The 19,425-nt window shown below is 39.6% G+C and overlaps 1 protein-coding gene across 3 annotated transcripts in view; it reads left to right on the top strand.

Annotated features, from left to right (window-relative positions):
• RCAN2 (regulator of calcineurin 2) overlaps window positions 1-19,425 on the top strand; it is a 260,146-nt gene that overhangs the window by 218,428 nt on the left and 22,293 nt on the right. For all 3 annotated transcript variants that reach the window (XM_072832788.1, XM_072832789.1, XM_072832790.1), the window contains one exon: window positions 15,581-15,754. In XM_072832788.1, the coding sequence (XP_072688889.1) occupies window positions 15,581-15,754 (174 nt within the window). The remainder of the gene's footprint in view (window positions 1-15,580; window positions 15,755-19,425) is intronic.

The raw sequence follows: 19,425 nt of genomic DNA on the forward strand, positions 1-19,425 counted from the left end.
GTCTGTGCCTCTGTGTGTGTGTGTGTGTGTGTGTGTGTGTGTGTGTGTGTGTGTGTGTCTCATGAATAAATAAATAAAATCTTTAAAAAAAAGAAATAGGAGCAAGTGCCATATGAGCAGGTCAGAAGTCCTGGAGGAGAGCAGGCAAGTGGGACCTGTCGGCAAGAGCAGGCTACCACAGGGACGGCCGGCATTGTCTCAGACCCCTGAGGAGCACCCAGTCTCTGGGCATCACACTGGCCAACCACATGGGGCAGCACGGGTTCTACATGGCAGCCACCACGGGGCCCCTCTACATTCACACTCGCAGCCTCAGCATTTGCTCCCAGGCTGAACCTGTGGGTAAATAATCATGAAATCAAGAAGGGAGTCAGCCTTTGAGGTTTCTCGTGTTGGGGATGCAGGAGAAAGAGCTGAGCCTAAGGGAATCTGAGTCAAATAACTTTCAAAATGACTATGAGGCAGAGCTGCAGGCTTGGCCCCCACCCCAGAGTCAAGTCACTCTAGTTAGCTAGCCCTGGGTTCCTGTACTCAGCTGACTCCTCCCAGCTTCTGCATTCTGAAGCCTGTCAGTACATCCCACCCACGCGCCCTCAGAGTCCTCCAGGTCCTCCCAGCATGCCTGAGGCCTACATTCCCCAGTCTCTGAGGCATGGGTAGCAGAAGGGTCTCAGCTGAAGAGAACAGCCCTTAGCTCAGGAGAGCAGGGGGCCACCTCACCATGGCCATGACCCTTCTCCAGGGAGAGCCTTCATCCAGTGACTGGTCCAAGGGATGTGAGGTGCTGAACCCAAGATACCACAGGAGTTGGTAAGGTCTCTGTGGGGACCGTCAGAATATGTGCATATTTGTCAGTGCAGTGACTCAGAATGTTCACTACCTGTCAGCTTTGTGGGGGAGGGCGTCTACTCAAAGATGTTTTCCTGCATAACAGAAAATACTAATTCAAGAAAGAGAAAGAGAAGAGATACACAAAATGGTAGAAATAATCCAAGACTGAGATGAAAAGAAATCTTGTCATGACTGATGCACAACAGGCCTAAAACTGAACCAGTGGGAAGCAGGCCTCTGCATTTCTGGGGTTCTGGGGTGAGAGACTTCAAGAATCCATTGATATGAAACAAATTGTATCATTAGGAACCTGGACGTACAGTTTCGTGGTGTCACTAATGAAATAAAAGCTTATGTCTCTTCCCTCAAATAAAAATAGAAAGACATTTAGAAATTCTAGGAAGGAAAAATGAGACAGATGTGATTCTATAATGAAACAAGCGAAAATGTGTGCCCTTGATGAAGTAAAACAAATAATGTTTTCCAAAATGACAAATCCAAACCACTGCATGTCAAGAAATTTAAAGGGAAGAACAATGAGGAGTGTCACAAATAGTTCTGGTCAGTTAATTTCACTTTATTATATGTACCAGTTATGGTTACTTCCCTATGCTTCTATTTCTTTCATTTTCTATGATAGTTTACCTATTTGCCTTTTGCTAGAATTTTTTTTCTTAAGTAAGCTCAGGTCCTTTTTGTAATTAAAAAATAGAGGTTTTAGGGATCCCTAGGTGGCGCAGCGGTTTAGCGCCTGCCTTTGGCCCAGGGCGCAATCCTGGAGACCCGGGATCGAATCCCACGTCGGGCTCCCGGTGCATGGAGCCTGCTTCTCCCTCTGCCTGTGTGTCTCTGCCTCTCTCTCTCTCTCTCTCTCTCTCTCTCTCTCTGTGACTATCATAAATAAATAAAAAATTTTAAAAAAATAAATAAAAAAATAGAGGTTTTAAATTTTGGTTTAGACGTCAGCATTATCTTCTGATTTTCATGAGATGTGTGACATCAGTGTTATACCTGGAAACAAACCCATTTTTCTTGAGATCTTTTATTTAAGACTTCAGAAACCTCCTTTAGGAGGCTAATATTCCTTGTGTTGAAGAAACCTTTTTCTGAAAGCCAGAAATTTCTTCTCCTTCTTTAAATCTTTTTTCGAATAAAATTAAGTTAAAAAAATTTAAGATTTTATTTATTTATTCATGGGAGACAGAGAGAGAGAGAGAGGCAGAGACACAGACAGAGGGAGAAGCAGGCTCCTCGGAGGGAATTTGATATGGGACTCGATCCCAGGATCCCGGAATCACGAACTGAACCAAAGACAGATGCTCAACCACTGAGCCACCCAGGAGCCCCAAGTTTAAGTAAAATTGATCAATGTAATGCTTGACTTCGTATGATTGTTGCTTGCCTGTAACCTTTAACAAATCACTTAACTTCTTTTGGCCTCGGCTTTTTGATAGGGAAAATTGGAATGAAATTTATATTAGAGACTTTCTTGGAAAAAAAATTACCACAGATCTGTTTTTGTTAGGAAATACATGATTTCCAGTACTATACTATTGAATATATATGGATTATTCAAAGCCTTGTGTGGTTCACAAGATCAAAACATATCAGAGAAGATTCTTGATTTTAAAAATTGCTATCATATATTTAGGTTTTGTTGTTCTGTACATTCAAGACCCAAATTCAAGTGCAATTTTGACTCTGAATAGTGATGAGGCCTTGGGCGTGTTACCTACTGCTCTGTTCTTTACCTCTTTCAGTTTTCAAGTAAAGGGGTTAGAGTAGGTCACCTCTACTGTCCCTTCTAAGAATAGAGATTAAAGTGATGTGGCAGAGAAAACTTGATCCCTGGGAGCCTTTGGGAAAAGTCATTACATTGAATGAGAGAAGGAGGTTTAGTGCTTACATCACTGTTGCAAAGCCAAGGTTGGCATCATTCTTATGTATATACTACTTGGCCTCAAATGTACCTTGATTAAATGACACACAGCACAAATAAATTTTTCCGGAGATTTCCAAGACAGATTGCAGTTCATGTTATTATTGATCAGCTGAGACCAAAGCTCATACTATTTGGTAATCTCGTCAGGTTCTCCTCTACACGTGTTCATGGGAACCTCCAATACAGTGTCCCCCCCGCCACACACACACCCGGTGGGCTCCTTCTTTATGATGGGAAAAGAGCCCAGTGAAAATTCTGCTGGTCCATGAGATGTGCATGAGCAAAGTTGCCTGAAGACCGAAGATGCATCCATGCTATTGGATGAGATGCAACAGAAGGGATGAAGCCATATCAACCCAGCTTCTCTCTGCCTTCAGTGGGGTAACCTAGAAAAGACTAAAACTCCAGCTACTGAACTCTTGAGGATGAAATGTTATCTGTCACTGACTGGCTGGCCACATCAGGGACATATTGGGTCTCTCTCAACCCATTTCTTCATCTGCCACATAAGCTTATTGTGAGATTGAAACATATCATCACATGTAAGGGGGTTAGGGAGGGGTTGGCTGTTTCCTAAATGTCCAGGTGAAAATTTAATCTCTGTGCAAAATGGCAATCCAAAGTCATGCTCAGTGTTAGCTATAGTGGTAGAGCTGGTATTGTTTTTAGTAGCTCCATTTCAGCCATCATTATCCTGTATCAGTGGGGAAAGCTTTCGTTCAGGTAGCTTGTTTCCCAAATTTGTGATGGATTGAAACAATCATTTTAGTTTTGAATCTCAAGGTATTTGAACATGAGTGATTTAATTTTACATAAGGTTTTATCATTAACAAGTATTCTTTTTACGTCATTCCGTAAAGAACAGAGAGAATACAATCTAAATAAATGAGAAAAAGTATAATTGAGAGGAGGAAAAAGAACCGTGAGGAGAACCATTAGAAGCATAACAAACTGCATTTTCTTTCTAGATTTAAAGATTGAGTCATAGAAAGTTACTCATATCTGCATCTCAAAAGGATGCAAATGCCATTTCAATTTCATGAGAAAAATAAGTTAAGGATAGCATGCTGCCTTTGAAAAGCTTACTTTGATCGTATGCCAAATGGTAAAATGAATGGATTAAATTTTAAATTGCCTATCTTCAGAAGGAAGATATGATATGAAACATATTTAGAATTAGCCCTTCAATTTAACATTAAACATACTAAAAATGTCCTCATCAATTATTGACGACCCAATATTAACACAGAGGCTTCATGGGAAGATAGAACACTACTCGTTTTTAGAAGTACATTTCCCACCTCTTTCAGGTACAACACACTTGGCATTCAGAAAAGGGATAGTTTCCAAAATTGGTCTCTAAACCAATGAGCACTTTGTTCCATGTGCATCAGCAGACCCACGACCCGTAGTTTAGAATTCAAATAAAATGTAGTCAGGAAAATAAATGGTGTAAGAAACATGTTAGAGCTGACTCTTAAAATATTAGAATCTCACATCTCATTTGTGTCATATTTTCTGCAATCCTGTAAGGATTTAATAACAGTTATGAGTGTGCTGCAAGGCCATGCCTAGGGAAAAATGGCTTAGGATCAACTATTCTTTTTGTCCTCTCTTTTCTCAGTCCCCCAGTATATCTTTCCTTAGAGGTGACATCAGATTCATAGAAATATGTAAGTGCTTTGATAATGACTGCTCTACTGCCTGGGGGAAAAAAGCTTCTTAAAAAATCTCCCACCACTCATTTCCACACATCAACATTCTATCCATCTTGTCACATACCATTTCTTCCCTGAAGTCTTTCTTGACCATAAGCACACATGTTCATTTGCGTGTGCGCGCACACACACACACACACACTTTGATGACTCATTATTCTGAAAGGAGATTCAGAGTGTGTGTTAGAATCAAAGGAAGTAGAGGCTAACCCCAGATGGAGGGAGGGTATGTTGGGGGAAGGGGTCAAGAAAGAAGTGTATACAGTTTGATGTTGGCTTCCCTATTAGAGTATGGAGGATCTTCATCCGTGTGTTCAGTACACATTTATTGATTTTATTGAAGGGTGGCTTTGAAGAAAAGAGAAGATTCACTAAAAAGTAGCATGGGGAAGGAGGCGAGGTCTGTTCTCTCCATATTGCCTTGTTCATTTCATTACCAAGGGAGCCCTTCTCATAATATAGGGATCCTAGATGGTACACAGTTGGCACTCAATAATGCATACAAGTGACAAGGACACAAGGGTAAAAATGACACCGTTTCTTCCCTTGGAGTATTTATAGTCTACTTAGTGAGGGAGCAGTTACCCTCACTAACTAGATCACTGTGTTGTAGGAACACAGTAGAAGAATGTCTTAAACTCCAGGGGATTCAGGAGGGATATCTCAGATATGACACCTAATCTGAGTTCGAGAGACAATCAGAAGCTACCTGATGGGGTGTAATGTACAGCACAATGAATACAGTTAACGAGACCATGTATTGTATATTTGAAAGTTGCTAAGGGAGTAGGTCTTAAAAATTCTCGCAAGAAAATAAATTGGTAACTAGTTGAAGTGATATATTTTAACTAAATGAATTATGATGATCATTTCCCAATCTACACATACATCAAATCATTGCGTGTTGTATACCCTAAAAGTTGTGCAATGTTGTATGACTCACTTATATCTCAATAAAACTGGAAAAAAAGGAATATAGGGGGGAAAAGATACCTGAGGAAAAAAGCTTCACTGAAGGAAAAGAAAGAGCAAGTGAGAGAAAGCTTGAAGATACAGAATAATCTGCTTTGGAAACCTCTGAGCTGAAGTTTGGCTGGTGTATAGGAGATGGGTTAGGGAAGGGGTCGAATATGAAATGAGTGGGGTGAGTGATGGCTGTTTTATAAAGGGCCTTAAATCCAAGCCGAGCCATATTCTAAAAGCTGTGTGAAGCCACTGAAGGATTTTATAGAGGAACAGTATTATCAGAATTTTGTCTTTTAGAAAGACCTCTCTCACAGCACACTCTCAAAGTTGATCCCAGGGTTGCCAAACTGAGTCTAGAGAGACCTAGTACAGTAATAGGGAGAGCTGTGGCAAGTCAAGAATTGGAAGAATGGGAAAGTTTTGGAAGAACACAGGGCTGGTTGAGTGGTAGGATGTGGGAGGGAGGGAGATGGAAAAAATCAGGTGACCCACAGCTCCCAGGCTTGAGCAGTGGGGTGCATGGAGGCCATTCATGGAGAGAGGGAGAAGTAGAAAATTTAGAGCCCCCAGCAGAGTATTTGGCTGGAGCTATGAAATTTAAGGCACCTATTGGATATCTCTAAGGAAATGTTCAGGAACAATTGAATATGGGGAATCGAGTTCTGGAGTTGGGCTTGTCTAAAAGAGAATTGAATGAAGTGTGTTAGAGGAGGGAAAGGAGCCAGGTGCGAGGAACTTAATTTCTGATGCATCTGAACTTAAAATATTTTTGGTAATGGCTGGCACCTTTGTCATGTGCTCACTGTCTCTCTAAACCCTGGGCCCTGCTGCTGTTACAGGATCTCCAAAGGGAACAATTAACAGCAATTACCCTTTTGATACCTTCTTAGAATTATTTACTTTATCATGCTGTTTTTGTAAAGAAAATTTTTAAAGCTTAGCAGCCAAGAAAGAAATCATGATGGTTAATTTGGACTCAGTGTCTTCAGTAGATAGTAACAGCAGTAAAATCATATCAGATAATTAGACTTAATTTTATATGAAATACTACTCTGGGCATTCCTCTAGTTGTTCTTATAGCCTATAAGGATTAGGCTATAAGCGGTCTGCATTATGGAAGATTTACAATAGCAAGTATAGATCTTGATCTGGATATAGGGAGATTTGTACAGCTAGGGCTAGCAGGCCGCATATAGACATGCAGATGAAACCTTGTTTCTCTTCCAATCTGGTATTCATAACAGCAAGAGCTCACATTCACTGGTACTTAGTACCTTTCTAAGTGATTTAAATATGCTAATTCATTTAATGTTCAGGAGAACTGTATAACATAGAGACTGTTATTATTCTATTCCCATTTCACATATATGGAAACTGAGGTGTCAAATAGATCAGTAAGTTGCTTGAGGTTGCACAAACCCTGGGTTCAGGATTTGTACTAGGGAGTGTGGCCCTCGAGTCTATGCTAGTAACATGGCTTTATGCTGCCCATTCATTACCTATATCTAATATATAAAACAATATTTAAATGAGTTTAAAATGGGGCACCTGGGTGGCTCAGTGGTCGAGCAGCAATCTGCCTTTGGCTCAGGTTGTGATCCTGGAGTCCCAGGATCGAGTCCCACACTGGGTTCCCTCCAGGGAGCCTGCTTCTCCCTCTGTCTGTCTCTGCCTCTCTCTCTGCGTCTCTCATGAATAAATAAATAAAATCATAAATAAATAAACAAACAAATACGTAAGTGTAAAATGCAATTTCTGGTCTTACATGCTATAAAGGAGGCTGTGGATTTCCTCAATTACACATGCACAGTTAGAGCTTCTATCTAGGCAGGGCTAGGGGCAGCCATAAGCACTGTTGCAGATTAATGATCAAAGAAGAGGAGTTGATGGTCTAGAGAAGGATGAAGCTATCCTTAGCCCTTGGGAAATGCCCTGAACCAAGGTAACCATTGATACTGTACACTGAGATGTGTCCTGTACACCTGGACTCTAGACTGCTTTGTGATGGCACAGTATACTTGTCCTTCTCTTAGACATATGTCCTGGGAAATGAATGAAGTTTCAGCTTCAAGACCCTCGGTGCATGGGCCTGTACCTGGCAGGGTGCTGACAATGTGTTTCACAGGGTCATATATTTTTTTGTGAAATTTATTAAACTTACTCCTTATGAGTTTTTGTTCTCATTCAAAAAATATTCCATTTTTTGTGCCTATTTTGTATTATTTTGCCTAAAGAGTGTTTCCCAAGTTGTCAAAGCTTTAAGCTCCGCAAAGCTCAGTTTGACCTCCTGTTCAAAGGTCATTCCAGTTTGTAGGCCCTTTGTGTTTTCTTGGCTTAGAGGAGTTTTGGGAGGTTTGTCTTTCCAGTTCTAAATGTGTGGATAGCGGCACAGGGAAATGAGGGAAACGGAGACTTCCTTCACCAGAGTGGAGTAAAAGCATGCTCTCGTATAGAGACGTTTATCCAGCTACTGTGGGCTTTAGGGTGGGAACAAAAGAACAGACTGGAACGCAGGCCATGGAAAGCGTTCTGCTGAGAGAAGCAGGGGATGAGGTTTTAGGACAAAGTGGGTCCTTTTTGAATTTGGGGCTGAGTTTTAGATCTTTGTCTCTCATAAGGACTCCAGTGAGAAGGGATAAAAGCTTTTGTGCCTTTACCAGCGAATTATCTTCTCCCAAAGCAGTCATGTGACACGAGGTTCCATCCACTTCTTTTATCCAAAAAGAAAGGGTGAGAGCCTCCTTTTCATAACGATTTTCTATTTAGCTAACCTCAGAACCACAAAAGAAACAAAGCATGATTTAATACAATTCTGTCTGGCCTGAGAAATCTTGACAGGTTAAAAATCCAGATGTAAAAATCCCCACATGCAGGCCTGGTATTCCTTTCACACAAGCGGTCTGCATTATGGAAGATTTACAATAGCAGTCCTTCTGACAGGAGGCCCTCCGGAGCGGCCCGTAAAACTCAGTATGATCCTTAAACATGGGATTTGCACAGGACTTGTCAGTGGAATCCATTGAGAGGTGATAAACCAAAATGAATTGGTTCATTCTTCAGCAGTTTCTGGGAACATTATCTGCCAGATGAGAGCCCTGTGATTTTGACAGAAGCTGAATTTCTTATTAAGATAATTTATACCCAAAGGGATCAAAAGTGAGAAAAATTGAAGAACACGTAAAGACATACAGCGTCATTTGGAATGCAGATAAAGGCAGTGTCGGGCTTCCCTAGCAGTTGCATCTTCAAGGATAACACTGTTCCTTCAGCTTGTCAAGGAAAGCTGGTTTCCTCATTCTTATTTTTCAGACTGCTCACTTGTCTGCATATCATCAATGACATTTTTGTAGTCTAAACGACTTGAGCTTACTAGTTCTGGTTTTGCTAGCTAGGTAGTTGAGTGACTTTGTGGAGGTCATGAACTCCTCTGGCTTCCAGATGCTTCAGATGCTATTTAAAGACAATAACAATCTCAACTCTTCCTCCGAGGGTCTGTCCAGAAAAGTAAGGATTCAGTGACATATCAAAATTGTTTACGTGCAGCCTGTCTGGTTTGGAGTGAAATTGAAGATAATATCTTAGTATTCTAATATTCCTTCCAAAAAATACCTTGGGGTTTTCTATCAACCAATAAAGTAGAATACATTGAGCATTTCCAAGATCTTCCTATGTTTACAAAACAACAGTTTTGTCCATTTTGTTTGGGAACTATAATGATTCACCTGCTACTTGGTTTTGTTCCATAATTTCTGAGGACCTTTTTCTTCACATCACTGGAGCTTCTTGGTGAGGACCCTGGACAGATCCCTCTGCCTGGTTTTAAGGCCAGACTCCTCTTTACCTCATGGGCCTTGAAAGGATTGTATTGGTGGCAAAGAGTGCCATGTGGTGTTAGCTTTGAGAAAGAGTAGAAGCAAAATGTTGACCCACCCATGGCCCATGTTCAAGACCCCATGAGAAGCTTTTCTGGTTTTCAGGAGGGCGTCCTGTCAAAAGGACTGCTATTATAAATCTTTCATAATGCAGACTTCTTGCATGCAAAGAATAACTAGATCTTGGCTGTAATTTATGTTTCTACCTTGGTTTTCCTCTTTTTCTGTACTCAGTTTCTATTTTATTTTATCTTATTTTGTACTTATATGTCTTCATAAGCCATGTTCAAATCTCTTCCAAAATATGGGGCACAGATAATACACAAATGAACAAATAATTATAACAGAGATGAAGTTAAGAAGATTAAAGGAAAACTACAGTGAGCTTCTTCAAGTAAAGCAATGAACATTTCCATTTGTAGCAGTACATCCATGCTGGTCTCCACCATTTCCAGGTTGCTCAAGAAAATCAAACACATTTAAAGATAGCAAATTTAAAATTCCAAAGTGTTCATATTTGAAACCAAGTTACCCCCTTCCTTCTTGTTCCATTCCTCCCATACATACATCTTGTGTACACACACCTGTCTAGCACACCCCACCCTGGAATGACCCACCACTCAGCTGGAGAAGATGGTGTAACTGTGTTGGCTGTCTCTAGTAAAACCCTAGTTTTATTTGGTCCCTTAGTGCTGCATAACTGTCTGTTCTGATGTCCTAGGGCCGCTGTAGCAAAGTACCACAACCTGAATGCCTTCAAGTCACAGAATTTTATTATCTCACAGTTTTGAAGGCCAGAAAACCAAAATCAAGGTGTCAGCAAAGCTGTGCTCCCTCTAAAACCTGTGGGGGCTATCTTTCTTTATGTCTTCTTAGCTTCTGGTAGTTGCAATATGTCCACAATCTTTGGCCTTCCTTGGCTTCTAGAAGCATCACTCCCATCCTCTGTCTTCACATGACACTTTATGTCTCTCTGTCTTCACATGGCTGTCTTCTGATGAGGATACCAGGCATCCTGGATTAGGGGCCCATCCCACTCCAGTATGATACCCTCTTAACAAGTTAAGTTCAGTGACTCTGTTTCCTGATAAGGTCATATTCTGAGGTACTGGGGACTTCAGCATGGCCTTTGGAGGGGGCATAAATCAACCCATTACACTATCCTTTGACTCATCTGCATTGACTCTCCTTGTCTCTGACTACAGCTGCTGTTCTAAATCTTCCTCAAGTGCCTCAAGCCCTCATTTCCCTTCACCTTCCCTACCTGAACAGAGGACCTCACCTGAGATGAAAAAGCCATCTTCAGGTTTGCTTGTTCCATTTCCAAACTCCTCCATCCTGACTCTCAACTCCTTTCTTACAGGAAGAAATGCCTACAAGACTTTCTGAAGCCCTCTCTTCTTGTCTCCACTATTCACTGCCCTCTTCTGTCTCCTCTCTTTCCTTCATCATAGTTTCATTTCATCAACCAGTATCTCCCCACACTACTAAAAATCTTCTAGTGACCTAACTTCCCACATAATTATCATTCCAGCTCCCTCTTTGTTGTTGCCAAGCTACCTTTCCCCACTTTTTCCCCACCTTCACTTCTCAATCTGTAATAATCTGTGTTTCACCTTCACCTTTGTTCACATAGCTCTCAGGATGATCACCAGTGATCTCCCACTGGCCAAGACCATCTTCATCTTCTTCACCATCCCTACAGCATTCAGTTAGGATCACCATACTTTCTTGAGTAATAGCTCTTCTTTGATTTCCATTATGTTGTATCCTTTAGAATCTCACTGGACCTCTTGTCTTCAACTGAAGCTAACTAAATCCTTACTTTCCCTGAGATGTTATGGTATCTCAGTTTCCCAAAGGCTAGTCTAAGACTCCTACAAGTTTGCAAGATCATTCTACATGAGGTCAGAACTATTTCCGTAATAAGATTAGGACACTTTTCCTTTTCAGCTGCATTGACATTTACATCTATGGTGCAAAAGCAATGGTGATTCAAACTGCTGGTACTTGGGTATGAGTCAGTGCAGGGGCAGCAAACTATATCAGTATTACTTATAGTCTTCACAGCCACACACTCACAGTTTTTTATTTAAAAAGTGGAAAAGAAAGTAAGATGGAAAATACCAGTTTTACTTAAGAATGGCCTTGAAGCCATAAAATTTATTAATTTTTTTGACTCTGTATCCTTGACATATACCTTTTTAATCATCTGAATAACGAAATGGGAAGTACACATGAAATACACTTCTGCAGCATCCCAAAATGTTATATTTAAGTTGAGGAAACATTTGAACTAAACATTTGTTTTTCTCACGGAACTCCATATTTTTACTTGAAAGAACAACTAACAGACAAACTATAGTTATGCAGACTTAGATATTTGGCAGACATTTTCTCAAAAATGAATGAGCATGTTACTCTGAGGAAAAGAACTGGCAGTGTTGTCGCCAATGATTAGGAACGAACTTTCAAGCTGAAATTAGAATTTTGGAAAACCTGTATTTACCAACATGAACCTGACAGCTTTCCAATTTCTAAAGACTTTTTAATAATATAGATGGCGATATTAATGAATGTGGTTTTTTATACTGTGTAATGAAATGTGTCAACATTTGGAAAAGCTACATAACTCAAAGAACCAATATTTTTCAAGTGACCAATGTACAGCATTACAGAATCGTGCATGGATGAAAAAACCATTAAGGGTATAAAATGGATCTTAATATAATCAAATAAAAATGTTACCCGATTATAGCTTCAGATTTAACATTGTAATACACTTTAAGAAACTGCCACTTGTCAAATTTTGATGAAGTATCAAGAAAGACTATTCACAAGGAATTTCAAAAGATATTTGAAAGGCTATTAAGTTACTCCTCCCTTTTCCAACCATATATTTGGGTGAGGCCAGCTTTGATTCACACCCTTCAGACAAAACATCACAGTATAACAGATTGAACACAGAAGCAAATGTGAGTTTTCAAGTATCTTCTCTTAAATCAGAAATTAAAGAGATGTGCAGAAATGTAAAAAAAGAAATGCCAAATCTCACTATATTTTTCTTGTTTTGGAAAACAGACATTTTTCATAAAAATATTTTAACATATAGTGGGCTTATTATTGTTACTTTTAAATACATTTATAAATGTATATTTTTAAAAATTTCTAGTACAACAAACACTGGTAGATGCAAGCCACATTAACAAATGTTCTTTAGGATTCTTAATAATTTTTAAGGGTGTAAGACAGTCCAGAGACCAGACTTGAGATCACTGCTGTGGAACTTTATTCCAAACAGTGGTTACAAAGAGAACTAACTGTTGAGAAAATGAGGAATTTATTGGATTTGTGGGGTACCAGACTGGAGGAAACTGGCCGTCAGAGGACAATAAAGTATGCTATGTGTCTTGGGCAGGGGGAGACCCTGGGCATCAAAAGCATAGATCTGCTGTAAAGGCAGGTGAGTGATACCTGTGGCTAGCTAGCTCTGTTCAAGATACCTTGTTGCCTAGGGTATGTCACTGTGCTGCACCTGTGCCTCTAACCCATTTCATCTCATATTCTGTTGCCTCTGCCAATGAAATGTTTGTCATGTCACTAATGGAAGAAAATAGAGTTGGCTGGTGAATCCCCAGTTTTTGGCCAGCTGTCATCCCCTGCCACTATAAGTTCCCAAAAGACTTGTGCAGAGAGGACAAGCCAAGTAAATGTTAGTTGATGAGGAGGAGGAGGAGGAACAGGAGGAGGGGAGGGAAGGACTAGCATTATAGAGTTTGTGAAACCCCTGGCCCCTGAGCTCTGGGCTGCACCCCAGGTTTGCTGAAAGACTTCTTTTGACTATCAGCCTCAGCCCCCAAACAAGGATATCAAAGAGCATCTGGTCACTTGCCAACCCTAGCTTGGTGCAGGAGCTAGCTGCCTGGGCCCTCTTTTGAAGATCAGTAGAGAAAACAATTGCATTCAGTTATTGACATCTGCCAAAGCCACCCAAGGAGGTGACACATAGGCCATTCATCCCAAAGCCCAAAGCCAGGACTCCTTGATTTTTTTTTTGTTTTCCTAATCCAGGCTCTTGAGGCCAAACAGCTCTGAACAACAGAGATGCAAGGCATAAAGAAGAAAGATAAAATGCAAACAAGGAATTAGAGTCAAAAGAAAAGAACACCTCCTCTCCAAGGCTGGTCTTCATGCCCACACTCACTCCTGGGGAGGAGATGGCGAAGTGAAGCTGAAAGTGGAAAAATAGAAAGCTACAAAGACCCAAGAATTGTGTCCTAAGAAATAGGAATGGTTCTATACAGAAGTAAAAGTTTTTAATCTCTTAATTTCTTTCATTGCTGAAAATTCCCCACCTTATTTAAACCATCAACCATGATATGATCACCTGAGAATATCAGGTGGATAGCAAGGAACCAGAAGTCATTGTGTTTACCAGGATTCCTGGTTAGGAAAACACAATATTGTTGGGAAATAGTTCCTTAATGAGCACACTCGGAGTGGTGGCAGAGGCCCCAGGCCCAGGAGTTGGCTGATGCCAAGGCTTGAGGGATGAAGGAAAAACAGCCCAAGGAACAGACAAGGAAAGCTTCTTCCTGTGTTCTTGAGAGGGAAAGGAGAATAACAATACAACCTGAAAAGGGGAGAGAGGACCCTCAAATCTCCACAAACGTCATGAAACTTAAAAAAAAAAAAAAAACTTGCTGTGAATATATTATTTGTGGTTCTGGATTGGATGGAAAGAAAGTATAAAGAGGAAGAAACAGGAGTCAAGGGCAGCCCCGGTGGCGCAGCGGTTTAGCGCCGCCTGCAGCCCAGGGCGTGATCCTGGAGACCGGGGATCGAGTCCCACGTCAGGCTCTCTGTATGGTGCCTGCTTCTCCCTCTGCCTGTGTCTCTGCCTCTCTCTCTGTCTCTATGAATAAATAAAATAAAATCTTAAAAAAAAAAGAAAAAATATATATAAAAAAAAGAAACAGGAGTCAAAATGTGATAAACATTAGTATATTTACATATATATGTATAACATGTTTACGTATATATGTGTAATGTATATATAGATATATATATATGTATATACAGACCATTGAGTGTAAGAACATAATGATACTCAACTCTGATGCCTCCTAAAGCCTAGAGACCATGCCTTGTATAAAGGGAGCATTTAATAGAGATCTGTTTAATTGAATTGAAAATGTACTGAATCAAAATTTTTAAATGATTGCTTTGTGCTGTGATAAGTTTGGTTATGCTTTGGAATAACATCATCTCCAAATCTCAGTGGTTTAATGCAATAGAGGTTTGTTTGTTTTGTTTTAGTTGTTTTCCTTGCCAAGGCAAAGTCAACTATAGGATAGGTGGGAGTAGGAGAAAGATATTTCTGCTCCACACAGCTACTCAGGGACCCAGGCTGAGGAGAATCTTGCTTCTAAATGGTGTACCATCTGGATATTTGGCATCTTCAGAGAAAGAGATAAAAAAAAATTCTTAAGGGCTTTTTCTTGCCTTCTGCACACATTTCATGGACCAGGACTAAATCACACAGCACCATCTAACTAGTGCACCACAATTGATAATCACTAATAATGTCTATCACATGCTTTATTCAATAGCTCTAATATTTTGGTAATAATGGACTTGTTTGAGAATCTTATAACAACTGTGATCCCTCTCCTTAGAAAGAAATATTATACAGAAACTTACTCAACATTTTGCATAATTTTTAGTTTTGTTTTGTTTTGTTTTGTTTATGCATCTCAAACCCCACTGACTGCTCCTCTACAGATCTCAGGACCCAGGTTATGAATCCTTCCCACTGGATCCACAAACATGTTTAACACCTGGTAACAGACCAATAGATGGAAAAAAAAAAAAGACATTCCTAAGATGAAATCAGAGAGGGAGAAAAACCATAAGATACTTTAACTATAAGAAACAAACTGAGGGTCACTGGAGGGGAGGTGTTGTCTGGGAGGATGGGGTAACTCGGTCATGGACATTTAGGAGGGCACGTGATGTAATGAGCCCTGGGTGTTATATGCAACTGATGAATCACTATACTCTATCTCTGAAACTAGTACATTGTATGTTAATTAATTAACTTTAAATTTAAAAATACATTATGTGTGTTCTATGTTAAGAACAGCCTATTTATTTACTTAGTTACTTATTTACTTAGTTATTTGTGTCAGATCAGTCATCATGCAAGATATATGACCAGTGGGTTTTCTTCTGTGTTTTTTTTTTACCAGGAAAAATTTGAGGGTCTGTTTCGGACTTACGATGACTGTGTGACGTTCCAGCTGTTTAAGAGTTTCAGACGTGTCCGAATAAACTTCAGCAATCCCAAGTCTGCAGCCCGAGCCAGGATAGAGCTTCATGAAACCCAGTTCAGAGGGAAAAAATTAAAACTCTACTTTGCACAGGTAAGGCAATTCTTGCTCTACATTATTTGTTGCCTTTTAAAACTATAAATGGAGCCCTTTCTACATTCGGGTTCTCCTTATTTTACAAAGAAATAAACCTATACCATGGATCCCCAGGCAGGGACAACACAGAGGTTTAGAAATCAGGCTCTGAGGGCTGACAGCCTGGGTTCTCACCTGGGCAATTTACATACCCTCAGTGGGTCTCACTTTCCTCACCTATAAAATGAGAAGGATGATACACACTCCAGACTGTGGTTAGGAGGATTAAATGAACTATTGTGTGTTAGAATGCCTGGAATTTGGTAATTGCACAGTAAACACCAGCTGGTAGTTGTAGTAAGAACAGTCTATTCACAACTACTCCTAAACTTCCTAGCAGGTTTATAATTAAAATTTCAGTTATATCATAGTGAACTGGACTGTGTGCATTTAGTGGACTCTGTGCATTTCCAGTGACTCCCATTCATGAGAAAAGATCACAAACGTATGGAGATTAATTTTGTGTTTTATTTCATCCAGAAATAAATGCCAGGTATTCCAAAAGGGGACGGACAATTCTTGGCAATGCTCGCAGAGTCCACAGCAATAGAAAATCAATGTCCAATAATATTAGATCTATCTTAATTCATCTCATTGGTCAGTAAGCATTGTCCCTATCTTTTAGTTCTACAAAGATGACACACTGAAAAGAACATAGACTTTGCATCTTTTTAAAGCTGAATAGTATTTCATTGTATGTAGATGCCAATTCAGCCGTCAATGGACATTTTGTATTATTCTCCTATCGTGGCTATTGTGAATAGTGGTGCAATAGAGGTGCAACAGGAGTCTTAATGTTTCTTCAAGAGTCTGATTTCAATTCTTTTGTATAAATACCCAGAAGTGGAATTGCTCAATCAGATGGTGGTTCTATTGCTTTATTTTCCGAAGAACCTCCATACTGTTTCCTATAGTGGCTGTGCCATTGTGCATTCCCACTAGTTTTTCCAATTTTTCCAAATCTTTGCCAACATTTGTTGTCTTTTATTTATTTATTTGATTTTGATAATACCTATCCTGACTGGCATGAGGCAATATTTCAACTGTAGTTTTGATTTCCCTGATGCTTAGTGGCCTAAATTGTTTTTTCATATACCTGTTGGCCATTTATGTATCTTCTTTGGAGAAATGTCTATTTGAGTCCTTAGATCATTTTTTAACTGAGTTATTAGGTTTTATTTTGTTTTTGGGGGGGTTTGTTTGTTTGCTTGCTTTTGAATCATAGGAGTTCCTTAACTCTTTATCCTATATATAGATAAGGAGATTAACCTATCCCCTAAATGGTTTGCGAATATTTTCTCCCATTCTGTGGATTGCTTTTTCACTCTGTTGATAGTTTTCTTTTACTGTGCAGAAGACTTAGTTTGGTACAGTCCTGCTTGTTTATTTTTGTTTGTGTTGCCTGTGCTTTGGATGTCATATCTATGAAAACATTGCCAATGCAGTGTCATGAAGCTTTCCACTATATTTTCTTCTAGGATTTTTGCTGTTTCAGATCTTATGTTTTAAGTCCTTAATCCATTTTGAGTTATTTTTTGTGTATGGTGTAAGGTAAGGTTTTAATTTCATTCCTTTGTATGTGGATATCCAGTTTTCCCAACACCGTTTGTTGAAGAGATTGTCCTTCCCTCATTGTGTACTGTTAGTACCCTTGTTGAATATCAGCTGACACCATATGTGTGGATTCATTTCCGAGCTTTCTATTCTCTATGTCCATTGGTCTATATGTCTGTCTCAATGCCAGTACCATACTCTTCTGATTACTGTAGCTTTGTAATATATTTTTAAATCAGGAAGTATGATGTTCTTGTTTCTCAACGTTGATTTGGCTATTTGGGTCTTTTGTGGTTCTATATGAATTTTAGTATTGTTTTCTTACTATTTCTGTAAAAAAAAAATCCATTGGGATTTTGGTAAGGATTGCATTGAATCTGTAGATTGCTTTGGATAGTATGGACCCTCTGCAATACGGATGAACCTTGAGGACATGATGCTAAGTGTAATAAACCAGTCACAGAAAGACAAATATTGCATGATTCCACTTATATGAGGGATCTAAATTCACAAAATTCATAGAACCTAAGAGTAGAAGGGTAGTTGCCAGGGACTAAGGAGAAGGGAAAATGTTATAAAATTATAGTTAAACAAGATGAACATGCTTTAGAGATCCACTATACAACACTGTACCTATAGTCAATAAAAATCTATTATAGTCTTAAAAATCTGTTGAGAGGGTAAATCTCTGGGGTGCCTCGGTGGCTCGGTCATTAAAGCAACTACATTCGGCTCAGGTTGTGATCCTGAGGTCCTGGGATCGAGCCCCTTGCTCAGCGGGGAGCCTGCTTCTCTCTCTCAAATAAATAAATAAAAACTTTAAAAAAAGAGGATAGATCTCTTGTTAAATGTTCTAACCACAATAAAATATAGTAAAATAAAATAAAAACTAAAAAAGAAGAAGAATTTAGACTTTGGTCTCAGATCCATGTTTGAATCTCATGCTACTAGTAACTGTGTATCTTGTAGAAACCTCAGTTTTTAATCTATTGGAACCCTACTTGTTTCCTGAAAAAGTTAAACAGGCGGTTACCATTTGACCCAGCAAATACTTACTCCTAGGTATATAGATTACCTAAAAGACTTGAAAATAGATCTCAAAAAAATATATGTACACATATATTCATGGTGGTACTACTTACACTAGCCAAAAGGTAGAAACAATCCAAATGTCCATCAGTGGATGAACAAATAAATTGTGGTCCGTCACTCATTGGAATGTTATTAAACCATAAAAAGGGATGAAGCACTGGTGTGTGCTACAACACAGATGAAGCCTGAAAATGTTATGCTAAGTAAAAGAAGCTAGACACAAAAAAGGTCACATATTCTGATTCCATTTCTGTGAAAAGTCCAGAATAGGTAAATCCATAGAAACAGAAAGCATGGATTGGTGGTTTCGTGGTTGCGAGGTTCTGACAAGAGGCAAACATGTAACTGTTTAATCGGTACAGGGTTTCCTTTGGACAATACAAGTGCTTTGGATCTAGGTAGAAGTGGTGATTGCACAGCACTGGGCAGGTACTAAATGCCACTGACTGATCACGTTAGAATGCTTAGTTTCATATTATATGAATATCACCTCAAAAGAATGAGAGAGAGGGGTACCTTTGGCTCAGGTCATGATCTCCAGGTCCTGAGATCAAGCCCTGCATCAGGTTTCCTGCTCAGCAGGGAGTCTGCTTCTTTCTTTCTCTCTCTCTTTTTCTCTCCTTCTGCACCTCCCCACTGCTTGTTCTCTCTCTCTCCAATAAATAAATAAAATCTTAAAAAAAAAAAAAAAAGAACGAGAGAGAGAGAGAGAGAGAGAGAGGAAAGGAGGAAAAACAGGAGGGAATAAGGAGTCCAGAGACCAGCAGCATCAGCCTCACTTGAGAACTTGTGCAGATTCTCCAGCCCCACCCCTGCTCTGCTGAATCAGAAACTCCAGGAGCCGGGCTCTACCGTCTGTGCTCTCGTAAGCTGTCCAAGTAATTATGCACGCTAAAAGTTGATATCCACTGTTTTAAGGATGAGATAAGATAACTGAGCATATGGTGTATGCTAAGTAGCGATTATTATTATAGCCTGGTTCA

This window comes from Canis lupus, chromosome 7 (assembly GCF_048164855.1).
Source record: "Canis lupus baileyi chromosome 7, mCanLup2.hap1, whole genome shotgun sequence".
Classification (NCBI taxonomy): Eukaryota; Metazoa; Chordata; class Mammalia; order Carnivora; family Canidae; genus Canis; species Canis lupus.